The 14,491-nt window shown below is 40.7% G+C and overlaps 1 protein-coding gene and 1 non-coding gene across 3 annotated transcripts in view; both read right to left on the bottom strand.

Moving 5' to 3' along the window:
- The window catches only part of phf2 (PHD finger protein 2), a 129,092-nt gene that overhangs the window by 48,416 nt on the left and 66,185 nt on the right, over nt 1-14,491 (bottom strand). For both annotated transcript variants that reach the window (XM_055648169.1, XM_055648168.1), the window contains exons 4-8: nt 9,840-10,000; nt 5,797-5,938; nt 3,074-3,260; nt 1,845-2,007; nt 450-537 (exon numbers count right to left, since the gene is read on the bottom strand). In XM_055648169.1, coding sequence (XP_055504144.1) covers nt 450-537; nt 1,845-2,007; nt 3,074-3,260; nt 5,797-5,938; nt 9,840-10,000 — 741 coding nt within the window. The remainder of the gene's footprint in view (nt 1-449; nt 538-1,844; nt 2,008-3,073; nt 3,261-5,796; nt 5,939-9,839; nt 10,001-14,491) is intronic.
- LOC129704949 (U6 spliceosomal RNA) lies at nt 10,316-10,422 on the bottom strand. Its single transcript, XR_008724826.1, has one exon. It is a non-coding gene; the product is annotated as a U6 spliceosomal RNA (small nuclear RNA).

The following is a 14,491-nucleotide window of genomic DNA, read 5'->3' as shown; positions in this document are numbered from 1 at the left end:
GACAATAGACAATAGGTGCAAGAGTAGGCCAATTCGGCCCTTCGAGCCAGCACCACCAATCAGTACCCCACCAATCAGATTCAGATTCTGCCTTCCCAGAGACAACGAAATGCATTCATGCAATCAGTACCCCTTTCCTGCCTTCTCCCCATATCCCCTGACTCAGCTATTTTTAAGAGCCCTATCTAGCTCTCTCTTGAAAGCATCCTTTATATATACTGAACTTATTTCTTTTGTTTATCATGGTTTTTACATAGTTCCATGTTTACATTTTTGTTGTGCTGCTGCAATAAGAATTTTATAGTTCCGTTTTGGGACATTTGACAATAAAACACTCTTGACGATACTTGATCAATTATTCAACCACAGACATCAAGATTTCATCTCCAGGACATAAATGCTAGCTTGAACAATGTTTTTCGGAACAGTTATATTGAAGAATATCATACCTCAATTGCATTTCAATGTTTAGACTGTGTAAAAAGTGTCCTCCAAAAGCCAAGCAGTCCACAGGAGTTAATGTTGCGTAAATCCAGCCTATTAATAAAATAACGCAAATCTGTTACATAATTGGTAGCATTGATTTGTAGGTTCTGTGGTGCTCGGGGTATAAAGGCAACTGGAATTTTGTACAATTCAGTAAATGAAAACATGACCAGCAGCATGTAATGCAAGATATTTGGACAGGTACATGGACAGGAAAGATTTTGTGGGATATGTGCCAAACGTGGGAAAATGGAAGTAGTTTAGATGTGGCATCTTGGGTGGCATAGACGAGTTGGGGCAAGGACATGTTTCCATGCAGTATGACTTATGAGTCTATGTGCAAGAGCATCAGCTAACGGCAAGGTTCAAATCCTAACACTAAATTCTATTGAATTATTTTAGCATTTAACATCAAAATCAAATTCCTCCCTTATAATAGTTTAATAAGTTCAACCCCATACTTACAGCTAATGTTTATTTAAGCCCCTGTCCCACTTTCCCGAGTTACTCGCGAATTCTCCCGAGTTTTCCCCTTGATTCAAACTCGGAGATGCCAGCCATAGGTACTCGGGGCTATTTGTTTTACTCGTGGACATTTTTCAACGTGCCGAAAAAAACATCCCGACTTACCTGATGCCCCGAGTACCTACGGCTGGCATTACGAGCCGCTATGAAATATCTACGGCCTCCTACGGACTCGCTACGGATATTCCCCGAGTTTGAATCAAGGGGAAAATTCGGGAGAATTTGTGAGTAACTCAGGAAAGTGGGCCGGGGCTTTACAATGATCAAATAAAGTAATGAACTACTGTTATTTTCCTGCAGTTCTCTCATTCCGGATTAATACACTGCATTTAACGTTTGCAGTTCACACTTGTATTCAAGTACAGCCAGCAATACATAATGCTAAATTTTTAATCACCAAAATATTTTATAAATATTTTACTGTAGCTGTAACCACAACTACAGCTAACAACACAACTAATATTTTAATTGCAATGTTAAGATTCCAATGCACCAATATTATAGTTCTAATTCACTTAATTAATCCAATTGATGTCAAGGTCAATATACTTCCCAAATATTATTATGTTATCACTTTTCATATAACAGCAGTGTATCATACGTCAATTAAGTAGTAATATTCTTTCAAAGGTTACACGTCTTTGAAAGGTATAAACATGTTAATGCATTTACAAAGAAATAAATGATATATAAGCATAAGTAATGAATAACATTAGCACTCTTACATAAGAGTAATTGTGCTTAATATGACACACAATCTTTCTGATTCTCCTCATGTACCCGTTTTAAAAATGCCCCTTTTCAAATGAAATATGTGTGGTGAAACATTGTACCTGAGGGGATGAATAAGCTGTGCCCTTGTTTCACGTTACATTTGTAGCATTTGTCTACTTGATCAGCAAAAAACATTTCACTCTGATTTGAGGATGAACTCCACCTTTCATATAAAGCAAGGTTTGCCGTAGTTGACTTAATCAAATAAAAGATTTTCTCTCCCTGGAGAGGAAAAGATATGTAACGTTAATTTTCACATAGTTTCAAATAAAATAACATTTATGAAAAGAGGGAAAATGTGGAAATATTTAACAAGCAAAGGCCTGAGATAATAGAACATTTAATAAATTAAATACATTAAAAAACACAGACCTGTTGCCCCAATTTCTTTCCAAACTATGCCTATCGTGAATACCTAATCAGACAGCTACCGCGATATGTTGTATCTAACATGTTTAGATTGGAGTAGGAGACATGTTTCTGGTCTTCAGATTTTTGTTTTAAATGTATCATTTATGATAGATTAATTTGTTTCCAAAAGAAAAATGTGAATGCATTTCTCTGGGACATCAGAGGTTGAGGAGACACTTGATAGGAGTATATAAAATTATGGAAGGCATTGGTCAGGTAGACAGTCAGAAACTTTTTCTCCGGATGGAAATGTCCAACACCAGAGACCACAGCTGTAAAGTGAGAGGGGAAAGTTTAATGGAGGTGTATGGGGCTAGAGTTTGTACACAGAGTAGTGGGGGCTTGGAACGCATTGTCTCAGGTAGTGGTGGAGGCAGATGAGATAATAGCATTGAAGAAGCTTTTAAATAGCACATGGAAGTGCAGGGAATAGAGGGATATGGATCACGTACAGGCAGATGAGATCAGCTTAGTGGCATCATATTTGCACAAACATTGTGGGCTGATGGGCCTGTTCCTGTGCTGATTATATGTTCTATGTTCTAAAAATAGTTATTATTTGAGCTTTCTTTTAATCAATTATAGGAAATAATGGAAGAAATGTTCGGGCAGACATATCTCAAGAAAAATGTCCTATCTAATGCTTCCTCAGTCTGATTATCAGTAGAGCTTTTAAGGACCAAAGTGCCCATTCTGTGCTTCTGTGAGTTCATGAATTATTCCATCAGTGATTCACAAGGACAGTTTCTTATCTTGTTCCATCAATGTAATGTATCTTCTGCATGGGTTTGTGACAAAGCCTTTCTGTTGTACAACATGCAAGCTACAATATAAATGTTAGTTATTGTTTATGTTAAATAATTCAAGAGCAACTTACTCGTAGGAGATGATACCAGACGGAAGATCCTCCTGAGTCTATGTGGAAGTCTGTGTAGCTATCCTTTACACCTATTTGGCAATACTTGGTAACTTTTGGCTTCTCAAAAAGTGAATCATCTTGCCATACATTATCAACCCAGGATAATTTCTTGACAACGTCAGGAGCTTCAACCAAACTAGACATTCTGCACACAAAAAAACATTTCTAGTCTCAATAAAAAAAATCTTGATAAATGTTTCATTAAGAACATTTACTTTGTCATGTAATCCCCCTAAGTGGAAAACCCTTTAGTAAAATGTTTTATGACTTTGAGTAAGATGGCACTGTACATTAGATATTCTTTAAAATATATATATGAATAAGAAATCTGGTTCAAAAGCATAACATGTCGGAAGGAACTGCAGATGCTGGTTTATACTGAAGACAGACACAAAGTGCTGGAGTAAGTCAGTATCTCTGGAAAAAAAGAATGACGTTTCGGGTCGGGACTGAATTTGTACTGAATTTGTACCTTCTCGCGGGAAGGAACTGGGGTCAAGAAAAGGCCAGAACAAAGCAGGGCCAGCAACAGATGACCAAGGGTAGGTGCCATAATGGCTTATTGTTGGCTGGGGAATAGGTGATAATGAAGCGATGCAAGGATGCAAATAGTGGAACAAGTGGGATGACTAGTGTGTGGGGGGGGGGGGGGGGGGGGGGGGGGGGGAGGGTGGGAAAATGCAGGGGTTACTTGAAATTAGAGAAATTAACGTTCATACCACAGGGTTGTAAGTTGCCCAAGCGAAATATGAGGTGCTGTTCCTCCAATTTGTATGCGGCCTCTCTCTGACATTGGAGAAGGCACAGGAGAGAAATGTCAGTATGGGAATGGAAGGGGTAGTTAAAGTGTTTGGCATTTTGGCATCTGCTGCAGTTGCAGGGGACCTGGGGAGAGGGTAGTTTGGGTGGGAAGGGATGAGTGAGCTAGGGAGTTGTGGGGGGAACGGTCTCTGCGGAAAGCAGAAAAGGGGGGACTTGGGAAAATGTGGCTAGTGGTGGGATCCCGTTGGAGGAGGATTATGTATTGTATGTGATGGCTGATGGGGTGAAAGGTGAAGAATAGGGAGACTGTTCCTGGTGTGACTAGGGGGAAGGGGAGTAAGGGCAGAGCAAGGGGGTACCGAAGAGCCACATGTAAGAGCCTCTTCTAAGAGAGATGGGGAATCCCCATTCCCTAAAGAATTACATCTTGGATGTCTTGGAATGAAACACTTCTTCTTGGGCACAAATGCAGCAAAGGCAGAGGACTTGGGAATAGGATAGAGTGTTTGCAGGAAGCAGGGTGGGAATAAGTGTAGTCCAGATAGTTGTGGGAGTCAGTAGGTTTATAATAGATGTCAGTCGATAGTCTGTCTCCTGTGATGGAGACGGTGAGATCAAGTAAGGGGAGGGAGGTGTCAGTGATGGTCCAAGTGAATTTGAGTGCAGGATGGAAGTTAATAGAGAAGTTGATAAAGTCCATTTGTTCTGCATGGGTGCAGGAGGTAGCACCAATGCAGTGGTCAATGTTACAGACAAAGAGTTCGAGGATAGGGCCAGTGTACCCCTGGAACAGGAATTGTTCGATGTACCCTACAAAGAGGCAGGCATAGCTGGGCCCATGCGAGTGCCCATGACCATCCCTTTGATTTGAAGGAAGTGGGAAGAGTCAAAGGAGAAGTTGTTAAGAGTGAGGACCAGCTCCGCTAATCAGAGTAGAGTGTTAGTAAAGGTAAATTAGATGGGTTATCTCCCTCTCTCTCTCTCCCACCTTAGTCATCCTACTAGTTCCACAGTTCACATCCTTGTAGCCCTTCATTATTACCTCTCCCCCAGCCAACAATGGGCCATTGTGGGCTGCACCCTTCCTTGGTCATCTGGACCAGCTTTGTTCTGGCCTTTTCTTGCCTCCAGTTCCCTACCCTCTACTTTCAATCTGAGGGAGGGTCCTGACCTGAAAAGTCACCCAACCTTTTTCTCCAGAGATGCTGCCTGACCTGCTGAGTACTCCAGCACTTTGTGTCTATCAAAAGCTAAACTATTGGCTTAACTGAATACTATTCTTGTCATGTTTTAGCTTCTTTTCCAAAAAAACAAGTTCTGTTAACCTTCTCCTCATAGCAATTATAAAATAAATTATAACAGCAGCATCATATTCCTTTTTGGCTCCAAAAGGTCTTTTAGAGGTCAGAGTCCAATGGGCCATGTGTTTAACGCTACAGATCAGGGATAGGTTTCTAGACAATAATGTTTACTTTAGTTTAGAGATACAGTGTAGAAACAGGCCCATCGGCCCACCGAGTCTGCACCGACCAGCGATCCCCGCACACTAACACTATCCTACACACACTAGGAACAATCTTTACATTTACACCAAGCCAATTAACCTATAAACCTGTAGGTCTTTCAAGTGTGGGAGGAAACTGAAGACCTCGGAGAAAACCCACGTAGGTCATGGGGAGAATGTACAAACTCAGTATAGACAGCACCCGTAGTCAGGATTGAACCCGGGTCTCTGGCACTGCAAGGCAGTAGCTTTACCGCTGTGCCACCGTGCCGCCCTGTCTATGGTGCCACCGTTTCTATTGTAAATTTTATATCCTTGTCCCTTCATCATTTTCTTGCCTGTTTTTGTTAAAGATTCAAAATATTAGATCCAACACAGAGAAATTAAAAATAAATATTAAATTTAAAAAACATACTTGGTATCTGAAAATTCAAAATTAATCACATTAAGAACTCTCTTCCGGTTTGCACTATAGTAATAGTCGACAAATTCCTTTATGGTCAACTTGCAGGTCTTCTGTTTGGTGACATCTACGACATCAATAACTCTGTCTGGGCCTAAAAGTAAAGTCAGAATAAAGTGAAGGATTAAAAACTATAATTTAGGACAAAGTCATTAAAATTTCAACAGAGATTAAAAGTCACCAAAGATTAAAAGTATAAACTGAAATTTCACAAAACATTATTATAACAGAAATGTAGTTTAGTTTAGTTTAGTTTAGAGATACAGCGTGGAAACAGGCCCTTCGGCCCATCGAGTCTACACCAACCAGTGACGACAATTTATACATTTATACAAAGCCAATTAACCTACAAACTTGGATGTCTTTTTTGGTAGTGTGGGAGGAAACCAAAGATCTCGGAGGAAACCCACGTGGTCACGGGGAGAACGTACAAACTTCATACAGACAGCACCCGTAGTCGGGATCGAACTATCTGTGCTCTACCGCTGTGCCACCCGGTACGGTGAAATCATTTGAAACTTAGCTATAACGCACACAAAAAGATCCATACCATCATATATCCTTTGCGAATAAGAGAATTAAAAACACAAAGCAAACTAGTTATTGTGTTATGATTTTAACAGTAGCCCAAAAAACAGATGTAAATTTAGGAATAAAAATACATTATCTTTAATCCATAAGGAAGATAGGCATTATGAGCGAAAGGTTAATTGATCTCTTTACACATTATGCGATAACATAGGATGGCAGAGCATGAAGCTGGTCAGTGTATCACAACAACAGCCCAGGCACGTTGCATTCTTTCACTACAAAGTAGGTCACCAGGTTATCCTATGCCCACTGTTTCAAGTACTTAATTCATGTGAGTTTAGTTTAATTTAGTTTAGGGATACAGTGTGGATCAGGCCCTTCAGCCCAGGGGAACCAGTGATTGCCGTACACTCGCACTATCCTACGCATCAGGGACAATTTACAATATTTACTGAAGCCAATTACATACAAACCTGTGCGTCTTTGGAGTGTGCAAGGCAGCAACTCTACCACTGTGCTGCCTCTGTTATTAACCAAGGGGCTTGAGCTAACTAGCCATGATCATATTGCCTCAAGGGTTTGACCAGCCATGATCGGCTTAAGGGATCATTCATGGTCCATTCATACTCCTCTTTTCCCGTGTATCATACAAATATGGTATACCAGATATTCTGTTCCCTAGTAGTTTAATTTTCCAAACCATTTTTCTCTGGAGTGGAACACAATTGCAACAATTTCCAGCTTGAAATACAACACAGTGGAAATTCCACCAGGCACTTCAGGCCATAAATCAATCATCCCTGCACCAATTAGGCTATTTGGAGTAGTAACTGGGAAAATGAGATTGCACTGCCCACTTGTGGAACAATGCTTTTACAGAATTAGCTCTCGCAGAACTGCTTGACCTGCGGTAACACTATGTAAGAGGAGCAGGTCTTAGCACAATAGTTGGTCTCACTGCTTTAATTTTTTTTGTACTTACTTATTCTCTTCAAACCTCCATCCTGGATCGTATTGTTGGACCATCTCCTCCATCTGCGTCCAGAGTCCAATCTTGCACCCCCCCCCCCCCCCCCCCCCCCCCCCCCCCCCCCCCCCCCCCCACCAAGGCATGTCTCTCAGACATTGACCCTCTTCTTTCCCCGTCCCCCACCCACCCAACAACCAGCCACTGATCTCCAGCCACCTTCCCACAACTAAAGCACCAAACCTTTATCCACCTGGCAACTCTGGCTCCAGTTCCAATCCTAGACGTCTTGCCTACAAATTCAATTGTACCGTGCTGATTTTCTCCGTGTGGTGATTGATAATTAATTTAACCCGGAAGTATAATCACATTTATGAACATTTTCAAGTCAAATCGTACTGATGGTTAAATTTGACTTGACATTTCCATCTGGACAGGAAACAATCACTTCATTTTTCATGGAGACTCAAGAGCTGCAGTTATTGGAATATTGAGTGGGAAACAACTGCTGGAGGAGCACAGCAGGTCCGGCAGCAACTGGTGTCCTGAAAAAGGGTCCCGACCTGGAAAGTTTCTAATCATTTTAGTTTTCGTTTTAGATATACAGGCCGTGGAAACAGGCCCCGTGACACACCAGGTCCACGCTGACCAACAATCACCCGTACACTAGTGCAATCCCACACACTAGGGACAATTTACAGAAGCCAATTAACCTACAAAACTACACGTTTTTAGAATGTGGGAGGAAACCAGAGCACCCGGAGAAAACCTACATAGACATGCAGGAGAAAATACAACCTCTGTACAGACAGCACCCGTGGTCAGGATCAAACCCGGGTCTCTGTCCCTGTAAGGCAGCAAACCTCCCGCTGTGCCACAGTGACGCCTTGTTTTAATTTGTTATCCCTCTGACCATATAGATTTGGCCTCTGTAAGTTACTCCTATATCGGTGGGTGGCAGGACAATCGGGACAGTGCGGGGGAAATTGTAGTTTTCATTTTTTCGAGAGGAACTTCGGCCCACAGATTTCCTTCCGCAGGTAATTCCTGACCAGCTGAGTTCCTCCAGCAGTTTTGTGCTCATTTTAATTTACATGCAAAATTGCAGGTGATCTTGGTCCACACTTTCTTGGGAATGTTCATTTTATGCCACTCAGCAGGTTAACAAACACAATCATAGGTTATAAGTGATAAGAGGATAATTATGCCTTTTGGCCCATCAAGTCTACTCTACCATTCAATCATGGCTGATCTCTCTCTCTCCCTCCTAACCCCATTATCCTGCCTATTCCCCATAATCTCTGACACCGATACTAATTAAAAAAATATCCACTGACCGCCTCCACAGCCTTCTGCGGTAAACTATTCGGTACGTTTCAATGAGGTCCCCCCTCATCCATCTAACCTCCAGCGAGTACAGGTCCAGTCCCAACAAATACTCATCATATGCTAACCCACTCATTCTTGAGATTATTCTTGTAAACCTCCTCTGGACTCTCTCCAGTCAGTACATCCTTCCTCAGATATGGTGCCTGAAATTGCTCATAATACTCCAAATACAGCCTGAACAGCACCTTATAGAGACTCACCATTACATCCCTGTTTTCATATTCTAGCCCTCTTGAAATAAATGCTAACTGGATTTGCCTGATTCGACTTGCAAAGTAACATTTTTGGGAATCCTGCACCAGCACTCCCAAGTCTCTTTGCACATCATGCAAAATCATGCACCATTAACATGAAGCTCTACAGGTAAAGCACAAATTGAATCAAAGCCTTAGATCGCCCACCCCCACCCTAACCCCAACAACATGATCTACCAAAAAACCAATAATCTGCATGGCCTACCCATCCCGTCCCAATGATATTACCCGGCCCATTGTTCACATTCCCGTCCACACTTGAAGGTAAGCCTCTTCAAACCCACAAAGCCACTAGCCAATCTGATACAATACATTGGCCCACATCCTGGACTGCAATGCCATCCACTCTCTAAACACTGAGACTAACATTTCAGCTAAAGCTTTGTCAATTGTTGAGCGAAGATAATAAACCACAGGAATTTGCTTTTGTGGCCTCAGGCTGGTAGTCTATGTTTGTGCTTGATTCTTCCTAGCTATTATTTGTATTATGCCGATTAGAAATGCATAATAAACTAGGTATTACAAACTGAGATACATGTTTAAAATTAAACTACAATGCAATAGACAAAACTCATCTCACATTTTTTTTACATTTAGGCATTGCAGAGGTGTTGTGCATTATTTCCATAAACCGGTTTTCGTTGATGAGTGACTCCTACAAATGTATGTGTGCATTGTGATTGCAAATAAAATATGTAGCTCATCAAATTTATATCTTTTATTAACACTGATAGCTTTCAATTTAAAGATTTTTTTAAAGAAATTAAATGAAATTGATTGGCATCCTGGAATTAATTAATGGAATTGTTCTCACGTCTTTCTATATATGTATATGTTAACTCTTTTTTACTTACCAACATAATTTTCAAGGTCACTAACAGAAAATGTAAGTGGTGGTAAACTTAAGCCCAAACCATCCTTCTTTGCAACCAAGATGGGCCCTGTAAATCCATTTTCTTCCAGATATCCAAAAGACAGCTGCGTTCCTGTGAGCCGCTGAATAACTTCTTCTGCACTGTATAAAACAATATTAGTGCACATTTACTTCACTGCAATAATTTCCACAACAATAACATTTAATAATGTTATCATCATTAGATGATTTTGTTTTATACTCATAGTTTATGCATATTTGGTATTTTAAAATATTTTTAATGAAGTTCATTGTAATTGACATCTGGACATGCAGGCAATGGAGGGATATGGATTATGTTCGGGTAGATAAGAGATGATCTTGGCATCATGTTCAGCGCAGACTTTGTGAACCGAAGTGTGTTGATGCTGTACTATGTTATATATATTTTTATTTGTTTTTTTTGTTTTTTTATTTAAAAATATGGAACACTTCACGAATTTGCGTGTCATCCTTGCGCAGTGGCCATGCTAATCTTCTCTGTATCGTTCCAATTTTAGTATATGTGCTGCCAAAGCGAGCACGTACTATGTTATATTTTACGCTCTATGTATTTTCACACTGAATTTCGGTGGTTGAGCTGGATTTAAAAAAAATATTTAAAATCACTCATTATTTGCCATTATTCTTTGTCATTTTGAATTAAATTTTCAATGCACATATTTGTAGAACTATGATCAAATACTAAATCCTAGCATTGAATACAACCTTTAAATAATGCCATGTTCTCACCAAAATTGATGGCACACTGGCCAAAAATTGGGATTGTGATCAATTATGGTATCAGTGGGATTGAGAACAAGAGGCAGGGATGAATGCATGACCAAATAATCATAGACTGTAAACTTTGACTATATAGTTTTATGTTACTTCAATCAAGTTTTCACTCTGCATTGTTAAACAGTGGGATGCAAAGTTAAGGAGGCGAAGAGGAATTGTTCAATAATGGTTTACACCAAAATGTCAAATAATTCCTTTTGTTAAAAAGCCCAGCTGTGGGGCCAAACAAAGAAGAATTAATTGTGACAAACAAAAAACTGCTGAGGATAAATATCGGAAATAAAAACAGGAATTGCTGGAAACACTCAGCAGGTCAGACAGCATCTGTGGAAAGAGAAACAGTAAACTGCTATAGGTGTGGGACACCTCGCCTGAAGCCTGGGAATTTATTATATAATGCACCATTGCATGACTAAATAAAAACTATATAAGTATATTAATCATCTGCGTAGTCCTCAAATTGAGCTATTATTTCCCAGGAGCATGAACTGAAATGAAAAAGACCATGTACAATGTCCAACTATTAACTTAGCTTCATGAGAAAAAATATATATGTTGGCACCACATCAGAAAAATCCAGAGGACACAGTCAATATTCTTTGGTCAAGATGGTAGTTACAATGTGGCACATTACCTGGAACACTAATACACAGGAGACGTATCAATTTACCTGGCAATATCTATGCAATGTTTGGAGTATTTATATTTAAATGTAAAATATCAATGAATTCCGAGAATGAGTTGGATGCAACTATCTTTTAAAGGGAGAAGTACTGTCAGAAGCCATGCTCCAATTTGGGCAGTCTCCCATTGCCCGTGTCAAACAAGATATGGCTTTGGGCAGTCTCATTTCTAATTCTGAAATTAGCAATGAATGTAATTGGTAAAGAGGTGGAGAAGGCTCTGGATTCTGAAGTCCAGGAACCTTCTCAGAGCAGAAATGAAGCACCGATGGAAGAAGGGCTTTGCAAGGAGGTCATTCTCAAGTACAATGTCCAAACTCGTTATCACAACCTCAAATCCCTGCCTAGAAATTTAATTGGCCCCGATGCGGCTCAATAATCATTTTTTACTTACTAATGAAAAATCAAAGCTCACTAAAATAAATGTGAAATTTGACCATCCTTGCTTTAAGAAATTAATATTAGTTCCTTAAGAAATATTAAATACCAATTTATGAAATTAAAAGGACAGCTATGACATAGTTTACACACTGGCTTGTGGAAAGAGATCCTGTGCTACTAAAGAGCTCTCCAGATGGCTGCTATATACTGCACTACACAAGTGAGAACTATTCAAAGGTGTGGTGGTGGAGGGCGGGAGGGATGGAATTGATGGCGGAAGGAAAGAATTCTCGGAAAACAGAGGAAGAAGGAAAAGAGAGAGGCCTGACTCCACGCCGACAAATTAAAGCTGATCCTATTCTGTGCCACAGTTAGCTCCAGTTCACCGTTTGCAATGGCAGCATGTCGACCACAGGTAGAGGCAGGCAGCTGTGAACTGATAATATCAATGACAGAGATGACAACATTTATTCTCGGAAAGTGGACGGGACTTTGTTTTGTGCATTTTGTCCTAACACCTAATCAGGTGCCACAAAAAGACTGCGAAGAGCGGTTTCCTGGTGTTGAACATTAAAGCCCAACCTGTATGAAGAAGCAGACAGTTGCTGCATTGCTGATTTACAGACTCAGGGGGATGAGACTCAGTGCTGTCTATACCGCAGCCAGACGGAGACTCCCCGAGACACATGGAGCAAACCATGGTTGATTCCAGACCACTGCAGGTGAAGGCAGCACCAGGACCACAGACTACGGCATTGTGAATGGGAGATAGTGGCACTCTGATATTTCAAACTCAGCTCAAGGCTGCTTGCAATAAGAATTTTAATATATTAAAATGGCTGGGGAACATATATAAAATAAAAGCATAAATCCAAAAGGAATCCTTTAAATCAATGATCCACGATTTTCATAGTAATTTGCACCTATATATATCAACACGTGATCTTTTAAACCAGTAATTGTTGCAAAGTAATTAATGTAAATATGACGGGGAATGATGTGTATAAAGTGGGCTCAAGTGTTTTTTGCTTGTTCAGATTGTAAGCTCCCTTCTATCACAAACTGTACCACCACACATTACCCACTTTAGAGATGCAGCATGCAAACAGGCCCTTCGGCCCACTGAATCCGTGCCAACCAATGATCACCCGTACACTAGTTCTATCCTACACACTAGCAGCTAATGTAGAGAAGCCAAATAACATACAAACCTGCTTGTCTTTGGCATGTGGTCACATGGTCACAGGGAGAACGTAGAAACCTCATACAGACAGCACCCATAGTCAGGATTGAACCCAGGTCTCTGGCGCTGTAAGGCAGCAACTCAGCCGCTGCGTTACTGTGCCATCCTTGCTTCATGTCACAAATTCAAAACAGTGAACAACAATCTGCATCGATCACTGTTCATTCCCATCTGTCACTCACATACTCTGAACTAAAGGGGGGATCTTATAGAAATATATAAGATTATAAAAGGACTGGACAAGCTAGATGCAGGAAAAATGTTCCCACTGTTGGGCGAGTCCAGAATCAGGGGTCAGAGTCTTAGAATAAAGGTGAGGCCATTTCAGACTGAGGTGAGAAAAAACTTTTTCACCCAGAGAGTTGTGAATTTGTGGAATTGCCTCCCACAGAGAGCAGTGGAGATCAAAATCACTGGATGGATTTAAGAGAGAGTTAGATAGAGCTATAGGGGCTAGTGGAATCAAGGGATATGGGGAGAAGGCAGGCACGGGTTATTGATTGGGGACGATCAGCCATGATCACAATGAAAAGTGGTGCTGGCTCGAATGGCCTCCTCCTGCACCTATTTTCTATGTTTCTAATCAACTCCAGAATGCATATCACACAAGTGGAAGCAAACATACTCACCAGCCCACTATGTTCTATGTTCGCACTTGCAGTTTGCATTTCAACAGATTATGGGAATAGACAAGTAGAATGCAAATTGATGATTAGAAAGAAGATACAGGAATCATGTTCATAAATTCATAAGTTATAGGAGCATATTTAGGCCATTTGGCCCATCAACTCTACTTCACCATTCAATCATGGATGATCTATCTTTCCCTCTCAAACGCATTCTCCTGCCTTCTCCCTATAACCATTGCACCCACACTAATCAAGAATCTGTCGATCTCTGCCTTCAAAATATCCATTGACGGCCTACACAGACTTCTGCGGCAATGAATTCCACAGATTCACCACCCTCTGACTAAAGACATTCCTCCAAGTCCTTTCAAAGGTTACGCCCTTTAATGCTAAGGCTATGCCTTAATCCTAGACTCTCCCACTAATGGAAACATCCTTTCCACATCCAATCTATCCAGCCTTTACACTATTTCAATGAGGTCCCCCCATGTCCTTTTAAACTCCAGTGAGTAGAGGCCCAGTGCTGTCCAACACTCATCATATGTTAACCCAATCATTCATGGGATCATTGGGAAATCAGGGGAAAATGCATTTGCATTCTTTACTACCGATTAACTCTGGGAATTCTACACAAGCACACTCCCAAGTCCCATTACACCTCCGATTTCTGAATTCTCTCCCCATTTAGAATATAGTCTGTGCCTTTATTCCTACCACCAAAATGTATGACTGCACACTTTGCTACTCTATTACATCTGGCACTTCTCTATCCACTATCCCAACCTGCTCGTGTCCTTCTGCAGCGTCCCTGCTTTCTGTACACTACCTGCCCCCACACTCATCTTCATTTCAATTGCAAGGTTTGGGAGGTTGGGGA

This window comes from Leucoraja erinacea, chromosome 16, assembly GCF_028641065.1.
Source record: "Leucoraja erinacea ecotype New England chromosome 16, Leri_hhj_1, whole genome shotgun sequence".
Taxonomy (NCBI): Eukaryota; Metazoa; Chordata; class Chondrichthyes; order Rajiformes; family Rajidae; genus Leucoraja; species Leucoraja erinaceus.
This window is presented reverse-complemented; position numbering and strand designations above follow the sequence as displayed.